General features: G+C 38.9%; 1 protein-coding gene across 1 annotated transcript in view; it reads left to right on the top strand.

Annotated features, from left to right (window-relative positions):
• Positions 1–15,817, top strand: part of LHFPL2 (LHFPL tetraspan subfamily member 2) — a 139,380-nt gene extending 123,563 nt beyond the window's left edge. The window contains exon 4 of the mRNA XM_051991819.1: positions 9,727–15,817. Within this exon, the coding sequence (XP_051847779.1) occupies positions 9,727–9,983 (257 nt within the window). The 3' untranslated portion in view covers positions 9,984–15,817. The remainder of the gene's footprint in view (positions 1–9,726) is intronic.
• Positions 15,818–18,172: the final 2,355 nt, after the last annotated feature.

Raw genomic sequence — 18,172 nt, forward strand, 5'->3', positions numbered from 1 at the left:
TCCCTAATTGGAACCTAGAAATTATGACAGGATATTAGACTACTGGACTATGCCAGCTTTATGGAAGTGTTTAGCTAATTTTCTGCTTTATTTTGTGGTATTTCTGAAAATTTTCCTTCTTGCTATTTGACCAGTAATTTAAAGTCTGTTTGAGATCTGTCAGGAATCTGTCCCAATGTCATGGGACAGATGTGATAGAACAATATATTTGTGACACTGGGTATGCCATTTGAGGTTCTTCCAGAGCCATGTAGCTGCTTCTGACCAAGAGCAGTGCAGGGAGGATTGGGAACTGGTTTCCAAGATCAGACCAATGGATCTTCTTTCTATCACTGAAAAATATCACTACTTAGCCTATTTCCAAAGATCATTTAGGAAAAAAGGAAAAGAATCTATATGTTTGTAGCAGCTTTTTTTTTTTTTTAGCTTGGCAAAGAACTGCAAACTGCAGGGATGGCTGTCAATTAGAGAATGACTGAACAAGTTCTGGTATAAGATTGTAATGGAATACTATTATGCTGTAAGAAATGGTAAGCTCAGGGCAGATGGATGATAAAGTGGATAGAGTACCAACCCTGAAATCAGGAAGACCTGAGTTCAAATCTGACCTTAGATACTCAATACTTACTAGCTGAGTGTTCCTGGGCAAGTCACTTAATCCTAATTGCCTCACCTCCTTCCAAAAAAGAGAAAGCGATGATAAGCTCAAGGATTTGAAAAAAAACATGGAAAGACTTGCATGAAATAAAGAGCAAAATGAACAGAACCAAAGAACATCATATAGAGTAACAGCAATGGTTTTTTTAGAAAAAATTTTGAGTGATTATTATTTTAAATATTATAAATACCCAAATTAACAATAATTATAAATTATATAAACTATGATCATAATATTATATAAAATAACTGGAAAGGACATATGAAGATTCTATTCGCATCCAGAGAATCTAGAAACTAATGAATCAGAAACTTTATGAGCAAAACTACAAAATACTTCCCACACAAATTAAGTCTAATCTAACCAACTGGAAAAATATTAAATGCTCTTGGATTGGGTGAGCAAATATAATAAAGATGACAATATTACCTAAAAAAAAAGAAAGAAACTGAGTAGAATTATATACAGAATAATTTTGCATATATATATGTGTATATATATACAAACATATATATAGCATATATATAAATATTTGTGCCTACTAGTAGTCATCTTTATAGTGAGGGAAGGAAAGAAGGAAGAAAAATGTACAAGGTAATTTTGTTGTATTTTTGAAAGAAATAGCAAGTTATACATAGTAGATTTGCAGTTTCATGTGCAATCATTTTATTGTACTGTATTATGCTTGTTTTATTCTATAAATTAAAAGGAAATTTTAAAAAGAAAGAAAAATACATGTGGGTTCCGCCTACTAGAAATTACAGGCATTTATTTCATTGAAAATCAGAGCTGTTTCTGAATCACCTACATAGCAGTTTTCCTGCTGAGAAGGTTACCTGAGGCACTGAACCTTTCTGTAAATCCTTGCTTGCCTTGGGAAAGAAAGGGAAACACTTAGTGAGAAGGCAAAGCCAAATGTTCCAGTGGGAAGGTGCAAATTGTTTCCTTGTAATTCTCTGAAGTCTGCTAAAAGCTAAATATTGTGTTTGCCTTCCTAGTCAGAAGTTTGGTGTTTTCTTGGTTTGGATCTACTATTTACTTACTTGAAACCTTGGTCAGTCTGTCAGCCAGTAGGATTTGTTAAGTGTCTCTGGGCCCAAGCACTGTGCTAAGCCCTGGGAATCTTGGTTATTGTTGCTGTTGGTCCTTAGTGCTTGAGAGGACCATGATGTTGGGGAGGAGATGCTGTGACATGCAAGGGAATTGGATTTAAATGAAGGAGGTTGGGCAAGGTCACCTGCCTCACTTTCCCCTCCAGAGCATCTGGGTCCAGTGGCCAGAGATAGATCAAGATGGTTGGAGGTAAAGATGGAAAAGACAAAAGGCAGTCCCTGCCCTCAGTAGGGAGGGGAGTCATTTGATACTGGTGCTGGAAGCCTATTTCCTCCTCTACAAAATGAAGTGTTTGGATTGGATCTTGGACCCTGCCAGTTCTTCTTGACCTTGGCTGACAATTCCAGCCAAGGACCTTAAAGGAATGACCCTTCTTGGTCTGTGGGGCCCTCCACGATTCCTACAAACAGGAATTGTTCCAGTGTGGACAGTGGTCACCAGTGAAAACCAAAGTAGCCCAGCCCCTGCAGGCCCCCGACAAGGCACTCATACTGTTTGCTTGGGCTGTTTGCCCAGGATACTTTCGTCTTAACTCTCCATTCACAACTGCACATGTTCCCTTGCTGGTTTTTAGGTTATGTCTTTTTTCCTTCGTTCTCATATGCACTCTCTTATGGGCTTGTAAAAATCTAGAAGGAGGCTTTAAATAGGCTTGGAGGCACCAAATCATAATATAGAAGAAATCTGCCTTCTTTCATCATGAATTGAGACCAGCAGTAGACAGAGCTCAGGGGCTGGAGTCAGGAAGACCTGAATTCAAATCTGCCCGTAGACATGTATTACCTGTATGATCCTGGGCAAGTCGCTTTATGATGCTCACCTTAGTTCCTCATCTGTAAAATGGGCTGGAGGAGGAAATGGCAAATCATTCTAATATCTTTACCCAAAAAACTCCAAAAAGGGTCACTAAGAATCAACTGAAATTATTCAACAACACTGCTGCCTTAAACTTTGCTTTAGTAGGATGGAGACAGCATTCCCAGGAAATTGGCAGTGTCCAGTACATCCCATCAGAGTAAGCCGTCAGTAAAGAGTTCTTGGAGTGGGAGGAGGGTGGGAGACAAATTCCTTGTTAGCCTAATCCATATCCAGAAGTCACTAGGTAGCCGTGCTCCAATCCTAAAGGCCCTTGACATTGCCACCCTCCTAAGCATGGAACAGGCACAAGGATTGTAGCTCCATGCCTGTGCTTCTGGCAAATATTAAAACACATCCATCTTTTTGCTGGGCTTGTTTAAACCATGTGAGGCAAATTAAGTGCAGAATTAATTTTTAATCAAAGCCACAATTCACACTTAAAGACATGGTGGGATTTGGTCTTTCTGAAGGATTGGGGCCTGGGCCAGGTCAAGGATTCATAGTAAGGTTGTGTGTCTATTTCTGGGTTTAGAGCATTCCCCAGAATGCATGAATCTCAGGGGAAAAGACAAGGCCTGCTTCCTCTTTTCATATTACAATTGGTGATATGGGGCACATGTGGTGCCCCAGGGCGACGGAGCATCCCTAGGGAAAGCCAGAAGGCCTTATTATGATACAATTCTTCCTCAAAGCCAGCTTCACTGTCCCCCAGTTCTGTACCTGGAGCTGAAAATTGATGCAATTTTTAGAAAGTACAAGTCTTCTGGTAGGGCTTGAGGGCATTGGGTAAAATATTAGGCCAGACTGGCTGAGAAAAGCCACTTGGTTACTAATTTTGGTTCCTACAAAGAATTACTCATCCTTCCATTTAAAAGGTGTATTTCTAGCCTAAACTCAAGTTGATTTCCTTCTTGTACTCTATACTGTAGACAAACTGGATTATTTCCTTTTTTAAAAAATTTTTCAATAATATTTTATTTTTCCAAATACATAAAAAATATTGCTTTTCAACACTCATTTTTGTGAGATGATATGATTTTTCTCCCTTTTTTTTCCCCCTTTCTTCCTTATTTCCCTCTTCCCCAAGACAGTAAACAATCTGATTTTGGTAAAATGATTATTTCCTATTCTGAAAAAATTTTCCTCATTTTCTATCTCTGAGCCTTTGCTCCCAGGAATGTGGAATGTGTGATTTGGTGTGTGAGAACCCTAAGTTTCTAGTCTTTTAGCCCACTGAAAACCATATGGGGCAACTGGTGGTACAGTGAATGAAGCCTACTTGAAGTCATCTTTATGAGTTCAAATCTGGCCTCAGACAGTTACTAGCTGGGTGACCCTAATCATGTCACTTTACTCTGTGGCCTCAGATTCCCATCTATAAAACGAGTTGTAGAAGGAAATGGCAAACTACTAAAAGTATCTTTGCCCCCCAAAAAACCCAAATGGGTTCATGAAAACAACAAAGAAAATCTCTTTTCCCTCGATCTGCCCCCAATTTCCAGTTGTTAAAAATAACACCCAAAGTCGTTTATGTGATTTTCCCCAATAAAGGCATCCTTATTTTCCCAAATTAGTCAACCAGCTTTTCAAAGCCTTTAACACAAAAATAATGGAATAATGGGTCTGATGTGTCCATGGGCAAATCATTTGAATTCTCTAGGACTCAGTTCCCACATCTGTAAATTGCAGAGGTTGGATTTTAGGGACCTATATAATTTGGAAGAACAGAGGCCGTTTGGTTCATATGCTTACATGTAAACATTAAAAGAGAACACAGCTGGTTTGTTCATATGTCAGGCTGCTAGGTTTCTGAAGAACAGTCTGACAAATTAATGTTTAATGAGATTTCCATCATTCTGATGTTTTACAGTCTGGCCTCAGCTTACCCTAGGGATGAATTTCATTTTACACATGAGTACTTCTGTGGTGGACTCTGTCCTTTGGCTTGACTTTGGGGATACACCCCAGAATCCTGTGCATTTCTGAGAGATGCTTTGACTTTCTGCATAGACCAAACCAAGTCCTCTTGATCCATTGGGTAGGAGGAAGATAGCCATTCAGAAGGCCATGGCAACTGGCAGTGACAAGAATGCTGGAGAATGAATAACAACCCTTGGGGTTTTCCAAGGTGAATCTTAGGAATTGTACAGTAATCCACAATCTTTCATTTCCAACAGTCTGATGCTATAACCTCGATTCTTTCTCTGCCATATGTCTCACATTTTCATGCCTCCCTGGTTCATCTTTACTGTCCTTATCCATTTCCTGAATCCTCAGCATAAATGACTCATAGGGCTCCATTCTAAGAGAGAATTGGATACAATTCATTTCTATATCACAGCCCTTTTTGGGGTGGTATAATTTGTGATTGTGCATAAGAGAACCTTAGGCTTTAGACTTTTGATCAATTGAAATAACCCTAGAAAGTCTTATGGATCCATCCTGTAGCAGGTACCAGTTTGTAGACTTTAAGAACTACAAGAAACTAAAGATCAACTAATCCAACTGTCTCATTGTTGAGCAATTGCTTCGAGTTGTATCTAACTCCTCATGACCCTATTTGGATTTTCTTGGCAAAGATACTGGAGCAATTTGATATTTCTTTCTCTAGCTCATTTTACAGATAAGGAAACTGAGGCTGTGACTTGCCCAGAACCACCCAGCTGGGAAGTGTCTGAGGTCAGATTTAAACTCAGGAAGATGAATCTTCTTAACTCCAGGCCCAGGACTCTGTGCACTGTGTTCCTCACCATCTAGCTGCCTCTGTCTCATATCACAGACAAAATAAATAAATAACCGCCCCTCCCCCCAAAAAAAGCCCCAAAAACCTAAACTCAAATTGATGAAATATTTTGTCAAACATGGAGCTAGGTGGTGCAGTGGGTGGAACACGAGCCCTAAATTCAGGAGGAGAATCCAATCTGATCTCAGACACTTAACACTTCCTAGCTGTGTGACCTTAGGCAAGTCATTTAACCCCAATTACCTGAGAAAATACATACATCATACATAAAAATCCAGATCTCTTGACTCCAGATCTCATCCTAGAGTCAGTCCTAGAGGGAAGGGACCTAGAACTCTCTCATTTTAAGATGAGGCAGCCTCAGAAGGCTGACTTGTCCAAGTAAGCTAATACACAGGTACTAATTAAGGTGGGAATAGAGCCCATGTTCGTGAGCTGAAAAATCCTCGGTCTTTTCCCTCCATCCCATTAACATATATAGTTAGGAGAATGAACTCAATGTAACCTACTTCCATTACCTTGACTGTGATGCATGATGCTGCTGAGAGATTAACTCACCCAAATGCCCTAGGAGCTAGGAAGGCAGCAAGCAATCTCTCCCAGCTCAAGGCATCTAGGTGGCACAGTGGATAGAGTGCTGGATTTGGAATTAGGAAGGCTTGAGTTCAGATCCTGCACTTGCTTAGCTATAAGATCTTGGAAAGTCTCTGTTTCAGTTTCCTTACTGTATAAAATGGGGCTAATAATAGTTCCTACTTCAGAGGACTGTTGGGAGGATTAAACAAGTTAACATATATAATAAATCTTAAAGTAAGCAAACATATATATAGTTCCTATTATGCGCCAGCTGCTTCCCAAATATTATCTCACTTGATTCTCACGACAACCATGGGAGATTGCTATAATTGCTATAATTATCCCTTTTATAGATGAAGAAACTGAGGTAAAGTGACTTGCCCAGCATCATGCAGCTAATATAAGTGTACGACTCTGGATCTAAATTCAAATCTCCCTGTCTTCATACTTAGCACTCTAATCACTGTGCAAACTACCTGCCTATCTAAGGTACTATATAATACTTATATACTTATGCTACATAATAATATACTATGTAAAGTACTATGTAATACTTAATATACTTATAGTACTTAATAAAGTATTATATAAGTGCTTAATATTATAAGTGAAAAGCTGAGGGCTAGGGTGGGGTTCTAGCATCAGCTACAAACACAATACAATTGTGAATTCAGTTAAGAACTCCATGGAATAGGAGTTACCATGAAATGCTTTACATTCACATTTCCTCTGTATAACAAACTGCAAATCTGTATGTGCTAAATGAATCAAAAGCTTTTCAGTCCAAGTGAGAAAATTGACAAAGACATAGGAGCAGAAAAAAATTTATGTCAAGATTTCTCCTGCAGGAGCTTATTTCTAACTCCAGGATGTTGTTACAGGTTAGAAATATGAAAAGAGAAATAAGAATACTTGAGTATAGCTTGTAGAGGAAAGGCCTTATTTTGTCTTTACTTGACCAAAGAACCTGAGTCCCTTCTGGGCTGAAAAAAAATATAGAAGGCATGATCCTTACTCATGCCCCCTTGCCAAGAGAAAACTCTGCAAGAACATAATATGCCCAAGTAAGTCCCTCTTCAAAGATTAGATCAATTCCCTTCCATTGACCAAATTTACTTTCTATATAGTAAGAATTTAATGTATCCACTCTACAATAAGTGTTTTGTTAGATAAGAGATAGCAGACTGAGTTCTGTTTCCCATTAGTATATCTTGATTTTAAAAAAAAAAAAAAAAAAAAAGGCAGTTGGTGGCAAGATTGAATAAAACACTGGGCCCTGAATCCAGATCTAAGTTCAAACCTTGCTTCAGACACTTACTAGCTGTGTGACTTACCCTTGGGTTGTCCCAGTTTTCTCATCTATAAATTGGGGATAATAATAGCACCTATCTTACAAGGTTGGTGTGAGAATCATAGTTAATATTTGTAAAAAGTACTTACCTATAAGAAATGATGTGCTCTGTGATCTCAGGAAAAACAAAGACTTGCATGAAATAATGAAGAGCAAAATGAGCAGAAGAAAGAGCACATTGTATGCAGAACCAGTAATATTATTTGAAGAATAACTTTGAGTGACTAAGTCATTTTGACTTATAAATATCCAAATTAATTATGAAGAACATTTGAAGAAAGATGCTATCTGCATACAGAAAAAGAATTAGAAATATATGTAATGTATAAAATAAGTTTGTATATGTGATCATTTTACGTACATAATATACAAATTTATATTATTTTATATATGCACATATATATGTTTATGCATATATACACGTGTCTGTATGTGTGATTCATACTTGGTTCACGAACAAAACCGTGACACCAGGGAGGTGATTCCATGACATGCAAATGAGGAATTGTGTGGGAGGGCTGTGGAAGGTCACCTCTTTCACTTTCTTTTCCAGAGTCATCTGAGTCTAGTGGCCAGATATAGATCAGGACATATACACACACACACACACACACACACACACACACACACACCCTTATATGTATCTCTAGGGTGGGAGGGGAAGAAGGGAAAAAAGAAAAAAAAATTACATGGAAAGAATAGCAAGTTGTAAATAATTGATTTGCAGTTTCATGTGTTTTTCTTTTCTCAGTTTCATCTTTTAATTAATATGTTATAAAAATGCTTGTTTATTCCATAAATGAAAAATAAAATAATTTCAGTCCATAGAATAGTGTCTGGCATGTAGTAGGTGCTATATAAATGTTTCTTTCCTTTCCACCATTTTAAAAAAATTAGCTTCTCAGCTAAAAACTGGGACTTGTTCTGTCTCTTTGAACCTACAGGGAAAAAAAATAGTTCCTCAGTAATGATTTGGTTTGTACAATGAATACTCAAATTGATGACTAGGGGAGATGAGTGTTTATTCTGCTGTCATGGCTGGTGTGCTCAGCAGGATGAAAACAAGTTTCTCTCTTCTCTTCATAACACGAAGCTATATTTTATGCTCTGTTCAACCTCGGCACCCAGAGAAGCACCACCACACGGAATTTGCAGTTTGTTTTTTTATTGTGTAGGCAAAGGATGCAAAAATCTGTCTGAACACTGGCTTGCAGTTGTTAATGAATGTCCCACAGAGGCAGCATCTTATTGACTTGAAGCAGAGAAATTCTAAGGCTTTTCTCATCCATAAAATGGGGTTAACCACATTTGTACTACCAGCCTTGAAGGGCTGGTGTGAACAGAATCCTTTGTAAATTTGAGTGCAATGATTAGGATCTAAAAGGGGTTTTAGAAACCTTATAATCCAATACAGAATAAGTGGATGGCATGGTAAATAGTGCTAGACTTGGAGTTAGAAAGACCTGAATTCAAATCCTCCCTCACATAATTACTAGCTATGTGATCTTGGGCAGACATTAACATTTCAGTGCCTCAGCAGAGTAAGCTGGAAAATTAGTTGCATTCTGTGGTCTCTGACATCTCTGGTAGGTCTAAATACAATAAAGTCTCTGACTACTGGCCTCCCTGGCTTCCTTTAAGTTCCAGTAAAAATTTCACCTCCTACAGGAAGCCTTCCCCAGTGCCTTCTTAATTCCAGTGCTTCCCTGTTAATTATTTCCTATTTATTCTGCATATAACTTGTTTTACAGATTGTCTCCTTCACTAGATTGTAAGCTCCTTGAGGGCAGGAACTGTCTTTTGAATCTCTGTATCCCCCAAGCTCTCATTACAGTCCTAGCATATAGTAGGTACTTAAGTGTTTATCGAATGAATAAACTTTTTAACCCCCCTAAGACAAATGTCCAAAACAAATTCTGAATCTGGGACTTCATGACTCGATGTGCTACAGAAAAGGGAGCCATTGCACCTTTCTCTTTTGTTTGGGTAACTAGCAGTTAAGTGCTGCAAGCTGTTCAACTGAACCCCCCGGGGTACCCTAACGTTGGAAGGAGACTACTTAGGTCCCCAAGAGAATCTCTGCAATTTCCATCTGCTCTGTTAGGATGTCCACAGGCCCGAGTAATGAATGGGTAATGGTGAAAAGGGTAATAGTGTAGCCAAATAACCTTCCAGTCATAATGGGAGGGAACCGAACTAGACCACATCAGGCTGGTCTCTGGGAGCTGCTCAAAACCCACAATCCGTTAGAAGTCTGAGTCTAGCTGTCTGCTGCACAAATACCACCATCAGTTGTAAGGATCCTCTGTGGTTGTCCACCATCATTGGTGGGAACACTTGAATAATCATGTTTCGATAGCTCTGAACAGCCTTCCCTTCCACTGTCAGCACCTAATCGTATTCTTGTTTATTTTTTCCTTCCTTTAGGTCTGTTCCTTATTCTAGGATTGATACTCTACCCTGCTGGTTGGGGTTCCCAGAAGGCAATAAACTACTGTGGACATTATGCATCTGCCTATAAACTAGGAGAATGCTCCTTAGGCTGGGCTTTCTACACGGCCATTGGTGGTACTGTCCTGACATTCATTTGTGCCGTCTTCTCAGCACAAGCCGAGATCGCCACGTCCAGTGACAAAGTACAAGAAGAAATTGAAGAAGGGAAAAACCTGATCTGCCTCCTTTAATTTGACAAAGAGACAGAGAGAGAGATCGGAGCCTGTTCTTTCCTGATTAACTTTGGAAAAGGACCCACTTTCCTGTTTTCACTGACGGTGACCACCCGTGTGTCATGAGAGGCCTGTTTCTACTGAAGCCATCCTTCATTCTCCCAGATCTCTGAGGAACCAACAGGAAGAAACAGTCCATTTCAGAGAAGCTGGACACAAGCCACCAACAGGGCAAGGTGGGGGAGGGAGGTTAGAAGCATGTAAATAGCATATAAACCATGTTAAATAGCTGACAAATGCTGTCATTGTTAGATTGCATCTTCCCCCGGAGCCCCTGAAGGGTTCTGAGATAATAAAGCCAGCAATCTTTATTCTGGACAGGATGAGAAAGGAAACTAGATTGGGAATGTCAAAAGGCTTCTCCCTTCTGTGTTTTGAGACTGTCTTCTACCACAAGTTTAGGGCCTTTATAAAAAGAACATCCATCAGAATGAGTTTTGTGGGGTGGAGGGACTTCAAATACAGCTAACTGCCTGGTATTGAACACTTTGCTGGGTAAAATGAAGCTATACTCAGTCCCTGCAGTGGAAAAACAAATGTTAAAGGGGAAACAGGATATTGTTACTGGGTCAAGCCACTCACCCTCCTTGGGTACCATACAGAGGGCCTGGAAGGATACTGACTTAGGGGGTGCAGCCCTTTGTAAACTCCCCCACACGGAGATCACTCAAGATGAAGCACCTTCTTGGATTAGGTGAACAAAAAGTCAGTCTGGGATTACAGAAAACTAGATAAAGGTTAAAGTCTTATCATCCAGTGGTTATGAAGTTACTATCTTTGGTCTTTTCAACACTATGAAGGTTCCGAATTACATTCCTGTCAGCCCCTTGCCCCACGGACACTGACATTTCTTTACACTTCAGTCTGCAATATTAGTGATTAATAAGACCACTTCTCTTAGCCCTCAGCATCCAGACTTTCTGGAACTAGCTAGGCTGGTCCGTGATGGACCAGTCTGTCACCAGGGTTCCATTAAAGGACTTGCCATGGCTTACTCATGGAGAAAGAATACAGGGTCACCTCCACGTCTAGAAGAAGTGTCAGAGGAGGGGTTAGGTGGTGGCTCCCTTTAAATAGTGGAAATAAACGCTTTTCTTTCCTGAACATGGTCAACTAGGCTAGCCTGTGGGGCTAGCAAGTCCTGAGATTGTCCCAGTTTCCAGTTCAAATACAGATCATGTGTTTTTTTGCAAGTGTTAGGACCTGGCGTCGTTCAACTGCCAAAGGGAAACTCATTCCCTTTCCTCATTCCAGAGATGATGTCCTAGGGCCAGCTGTGGCCCATTCAAATGCTTAACGAAGAAGCCCTGCCAAATTCTCAGCATTTGTGGGGAGATATTTTCCCACTGTTTGTTCACCACGTTGCCGTCAGCTGTATTTCCAAATCCAGCAGCAACAACAGCAATACAGTTACCACAACTGACATTTTTTTTATCAAGAAAAAAGAGCTAGTCATGTGATTTTAGTTTTTCTAGGCAGAGGAACTCCTCTAGAGGGCAGACTTAAAGAAGATGGAATGACTGCAATGGAGAAATTCTTCCCCAGAAGTTAGAATTTTTTAAAATTAGTGGATCCGAAATCACCCTCTGCATATCCACTCCATGTGCAGGATACATGGACAAATTCAAGAAAATTCCTTCCTGTATTTGGAAAACTTCTGCCAAGCTTGGAAAGTGCCTTGGGGACCAGAAAGCACATCTATGTTGACAACTTTATTGTTTTGCCATTCCGAACTCTTAACTTTTAAACCATATTCATTATATTTCTTCGCAAAACTACTCAATTTGCAAGCATGACGTCTTCATTTATGCTCTTCATATTCATCAATTGGCCAAAGTTTGGGGGAGGAGGGGAAGGATTTTTGTGAAATTAATTGATACTGTTACTTTTTCTAACGTTTCAGAAAGTAGCTAAAAATATGTATCAGTGAAATCAAATTGACTGCCAAATCCCAAGGAAACCTTCAAAGAGACCAACAGGGACATGTTCTTATTTTTGCTTTCTCACAACACTGCAGTTGCAAGCATTGACTTGGATGGAAACAATTTTGTAGCCCTAGTAGTCTGCTTAGCAGAATTGTTTTCCATTCTGCTCAGTAAACCCAATTCACATGTGTTTCTTTGGATATCTTGTATAAGAATCTTTAGAAAAATTCATGACTTTTTGGGGGGACAGGTATTCCTCCTCCAATTCCTCTTCATGTTGTGAAGGTGACCCTTGATTCTTGAAGTTCTAACTTATTGCATCAATTCAACTTATTTTAAGCATTAAGCTGCTATTGTGTGCCATGCACAAAGTCAAAAAAAAGAAAACTTTTTGCTTGTAAAGATCTTCCATTCTATTAGACACAAAATGCTTTGAGTACAGGTGCCATGATGGTCTGAACATTTCTAATTGCCAAGATAAACTTCACCAGAAGACTGTGGACAATAAGTGACAAATTATGGTTATAGTCATCCAACATTAAAAATGAATAATAGAGGGGCAGCCAGGCAGGTGATAGAGCACCAGCCCTGAAGTCAGGAGGGCAAGTCACTTAACCCCAATTGCCTCAGCAAAAAGTAAAAAAAAAAAATAAATAGTAAATAAAAATAAAATAAAATTAATAAAAGAGCATTGGCTCTTTAGTCAAGCTACCTTTGTGACCTTGGACAACTTACACCCAATTGATGGTAGACATCAGTTTTCTCATTTGCAAATTGGGGAGATTAGAGTAAATGGTATTTAAGATCCTTTCCAGCTCTAGATCTATGATTATTTTAATCAAGAGCTCCCAAAATAATTGATTAGAAAAGAGGGCAGGTAGGAGACTCAGTATATAGTGAATCGAATGAAAAATGATGATCACCTCAAACAACAAACCAAATTACTGAAATTTCCAAGTGGAATTGTTTTCTAATCATCTAAAAAGATGACGCTGCAAAGATCACTGAAGTAAAGTACAAAAATCATCAAAAAGCTGATGTAGTACTCTGAAAACAGAGAAGGGCTTTTGGGGGTAGGGAAGAGTCTTCCACACTGTGGAACATTGTGCCTTTAGCTTTAGAACCTCTGTCTGATTTCACAGGCTTCACAGGAAATAGGATAAATTCACAAGTTTCATCTTAATTCTAATCTCCGGTGGGAATGAGTTCTGTGAAGGTTTCATCCTATTTCCTGTAACTCATCTCACTCTCTGCTCTTCTTCCAGCCTATTCTCAGTAAGTTTCCAGACTCATCTGAGGGGTAGAGCATTGAATCAACCAACTGGGAGATTTAAATCTTTTGAACTTTTAGAAGTGCTCCAAAACTTAGGCTTTCTAAGGTTTCCTTAAGCAGCCCATTTTACAAGGTGTCTAATCACTCCTGGGCTCTTCTTGCCTTTCACCCAGTGATTGCAATCACTTGTGAGTGCACACTTGCCATAATGCCAGGAACAGCTACTGCTTGGCTGCAAGTTAGCCTGACTTAACTCCAGGAGCCACCGGGAGCTAACCGTGACAGAAGTCAGCTCTGAAGCTGAGAAAGGAAGATTATTCAGGTCTTCTGTTCTAACCACTATTTCCCACTTTGACCAAAGGCCAAAGTAACTTGATTATAAATCCTGTGACTCAGATAAAAAGGGAGAGGTGGGGTTAAACTTGGTGATTCAGCTTTTTTTTTTTTTGAAGAAAGGATTCCCTCTCATTTTTTGTTGTCTACACTAATAGCTTGGAATCGTTGACTGTATCCGTTACCATATATAATCTTAGGGTTAAAGATTCATAGTGGAACTGGGATCCAGTCTTGTATTGATGCTCTTCCTTAAAGTTTCTATGTAGGCACATAACCCAGCTTCATTATTCAGTTATTGCTTTTAGGGCAAAGTATTGCAGTTTTATTCATTAGGCAAAGATCTTTTCTTTATTCATCAACAAAAGGTTCCCACACCCATTTTTTCCTCTTTCATTTCAACTCCCAAGATAATCTCAATGTCTTTAAAGTCCAGTTAATTTCTATAGAGTTAAATAACTTCAAGAACCAAAAAGTCTCCTCTCTTTACATCATGTCATCATCATAGTCCATCTATGTGACTGTTGCCTTGGCTGTAAAAATGCTGCTATCTGTACAATTATTCTTTTCCCGTCAATTATAAGTTGTAAACATTTGTGTCCAGAGCCCTCCAAAACATTTTCATTCCATTAGTTGAACTTTACAGGATTTTTTTTTTTTTAACAAAGTACCAAGAAAACAAAACCACTGAAAAACATCCCACATGCTGAAACTGACTGTATAACGGGAAGGGAATCTACTTGGTGGGTAAAGGTGACATCAGACTTTGACGGCTCTACTAGACTGAAGAACAGAAAAACCAGCATCCATCCATCCACCACCATGCATCTCCTTCCATCAAAAAGCTTCCCGAAAATTGTTTGGCTTGGACTCAGGTTATTCTGAATAGCTCTTTTAAAACCACTCAAGATGGAGACTATGCAGGGAAGAAAATGCAGATGTTAACTGTTTATTTCTCAGCTCTTCCATTTTTCTAGCAGTTATAACAAAATTAAAAAGATAGTTGCAATATTCATAACACATTTCAGCCGACCATCTCATATTGAAATGTAAGGTGCTTAGACTATTGCACCGGAAGAGTCCTATTTATTTAGCCTAAATCTCAACATCAGGCAAATTTGTAAGGTATTACCGTGATGCTGAGTGAACTATAAGGCTCCTGAAATATTTGCTATTGGTTCTGTGGATTCTTTAAACCTGTGTGTTAGCTCATCAGTATAACATATTGACTTGGGGTGGGGGGATATTTTTAATCATTTTCAATCTGTGGTTTGATAATCTTTTGTTAAACATGTTCTCAGTAAAGTGCCATAGTCCTTCTTTTGAAGTGTAGCATATTTAAAAATATATATACACACACACACAAGTCTGTGAGAGATGTGCAATAAAAAGTATGTTTTTTTTGAAAACTGGAGAGAAGTTGGAAAAGGGTTGGGGGGAGGGGGGAATCATCCTGTTCAAAGCAAAGGAGAGCTAAGAATGTGGGCTTTGGCTTCATAAACCTATGGCAATTCTAATGTGCTATATAAACCATAGAGAGAAAATGATATGTGATTGTTGGTGTGAGTTTAATCTCAATCTATAAAATCACTAGACTTTTTTTTTTTTTTTTTGGAAAGTTAAGCCTGAAAACCCAGGTCCAATTTTTTGCTAGCCTTTAATTTGAAATGTGAAGCTGCCATGCTGCTTTTATGTCAGGCTAATCTCTAGTAGCAAATATAGTATATAGAGATATATATAATCACTGAGAAGCTTATTTCTGAATATGCTTTTTTTACACTTATCATCAATGTGGGACCACTGCTTTGAGGCTGTTTTCACACATCTCATCTTAGCCACACCAGTCTTGCTTCAGTACAGGCGTGTTAATAACAGTGAGTGGAATTGTGTAAAAATCTTAGACCTGGAGTCACACATTTAAATGTAGGAATGATGATTCTGTATGGCCAAAGGGATAGAAGGCAAGACTTATGTTTTCTTTTGAGATTGTGGTGAAAGTACCCGTTGGCCTGAGGTATTGTGAGGAAGCAGGGTGAAGGTGAACTTCAGAGCCATATGGTTATGTAACAGCCACTTGAGCCAAACAGAAATAAAAAAAACTGTGCTGATGGACTTAGTTTGAGCCAGTGATCATTTGTGGTACTCCTATTGTGTTCTCAACTAACATGTTTTTCTAGCATTGCCTAGGTTCCTGTGCACATGTATTTACCTTTTTTCCCCACCCTCAAAAGATTTTAATTAAACTAGACTTTATAAACCTATTCTGAATGTGCCTGATTATATTAATTTGACTGCTATGGATACTTTTGTGATCAAGAGAGTATGCTACATATCTCTCTATGATAACTTCATGGGGCTTTTGATGGGAAAAAAAATTTCTAAATGGGCCAAGTGTTCAATTTACGGAGAGTGCCACATGTTTTCATTTAAAGATAAAAACTAAAGCATCCATTGAGGAGGGTTTCAAAGTTAATAATTATAGGGGTGGAAATAGAAAATTTAGGTAGAGGATTAATCCAGAAAGTAAAGCTGCAGTAATAAATACAAAAGCATTTTTTGTTTTTTGTTTCCAGGGGCAAGAGGGAGGTTTTTGACCTCCATTTCTGATCTATCCTGTTTTGGGAGAGGGGAAGACCCCCTACCACCTGCCCCTTATACAACTTGGTTCCCCTTCTGATCCCAGCCTCAGCCTAGGGATGTGTGTGTGTATACATGTGTCATATAAACTCTCGCCATGATTGGGAAATCTGATACTTTGCTTCACTCCAAAATATCCACGTCAGTCATACATAGTAGTTCACATTTCCTAAGGAAGCCGTTACCCACAAATTTCTACCACACTTGCAATGCTGTCACTAATTCCCCTCTTAGTAATTACTGTGACTCAGCTTGTCGAGTACCATGGAACAGCACACATATTACTATAACATAATCCTTGTCCTGACCTGAAGTCTACAGGAGTCAGGGCTATCTTTTGGCATTTTGACTCCTGAGACCTCCATACATGGCACTTCATAAAAATTTTTTTAAACTTTTCATGTATGATATCACAAAACCACCATCTGAGAGAAGTTATGCAAGGATTGTTTTCCCCATTTTTACAGACAAGGATTCAAATTCAGGTGCCCATATAGCTACTAAGTGGAGAAATTACAATTTGAACCCAGGACTCTTGACTTCTGTTTCAGTACTTTCCCTTATATCATAATCTGTCTGTCTCTGTGTCTCTTCTCCCACCCTCTCTCCTGCCCCCTTTTCTCAGCCTGTCAGTCTGGCACATGGCAATAGCTATATAAGCTTTCCTCTTATCTCTGTCTTTCTAATAACAATCTGGCAGAATTAGGGATAATTATCCAGATGGCTAAAACCAAACAGAAATGCTGCACAAATCATTATCCGAATCCTTCAGATAAAAAGGAGAGTTTGTGGTTCAGTTCCCTAGATGAGTGCCTCAATTTTTCCAGATAGAAGCCAGATATGAGGTTAATATGAGATTAAAAAATCTGCCTATGGCCAGGAAACATCAGGACTAGGGACATCAAAGATACTTTATCCTACCAGCCACTGAATCTTAAGTACCTACCTCTACTGTCATGGCCAGTTCTGTGACCCCAGAATCCCCATAGAGACCATGGGGTTTTCTTGGCAAAGATGCTGAACTGAGAGGGCAGCTAGATATTGCAGTGGACAGAGCATCAGCTCTGGTGTTAGGACTTGAGTTCAAATGCGGCCTTGGAAATTAACACTTGCTAGTTGTGTGATCCTAGGCCAAGTACCAACCCCAATTGCCTTGACAGAAAAAAAAAATACAGGACTGGTTTGCCATTTCCTTCTCCAGTGAATTAAAGCAAACTCATTAGGTGACTTGCCCAGGGTCACACAGCTAGAGTCTAAGACTCGGGTTTTCCCAACACCAAGCCCATCACTCTGTCCATTTTGCCATATAGCTGCCCCATAGTGACACCGACTTCTCTGAAATCATGAAGGATCACTATCTAAACACTGATACTTTTATATTGATAACAGCTTTAAAATGAATAATTTATGTGAATATAAATGCATATGTTACATAATGGATTAAATGTTTAAGTGTACAACTTCCAAAAATGTTTTTGCTCAAATATCTTCAATGCTCCTGCAACTCACATTAATGATCTTAATTGTAGCAGCTGAACACACAGACCCCTCTTGTTTGGCCTTATTTTACCCAGCATTTGTTTGTTGCTTAAGTCAAAATAATTCACTGTTTGGAAGGATTAGGAAGCAGGAAGAAAGGTGGGGCCAGTTTGCTGCTTCTCAATTTTTTTGAGGTTTTTCAAAAAGCACAATGATCATTCTACAATCAGTGGCAGAACCCTTCATAGCCAATTTCAAAAATACTCCTTCATTTTAAGCCAGCATAGCCAGATTTTTTGATATATTATAAATATATCCAGATTCCTTGATTTATTATTTCAATTCTACCTACCCAATTCATTTACTTATGTGGCTGTCACTTAGGATCATATATCCCTGATGAAAAAGTCAGTTCATCTTTCAGCTCTTAATAAGTCGTGAAACCTCCAGATAATTTTCTGTATCTTCATTCCAAAGGCTGCTATCATTTTAATCATTCT

Source organism: Antechinus flavipes, chromosome 1, assembly GCF_016432865.1.
Source record: "Antechinus flavipes isolate AdamAnt ecotype Samford, QLD, Australia chromosome 1, AdamAnt_v2, whole genome shotgun sequence".
NCBI classification, from domain to species: domain Eukaryota; kingdom Metazoa; phylum Chordata; class Mammalia; order Dasyuromorphia; family Dasyuridae; genus Antechinus; species Antechinus flavipes.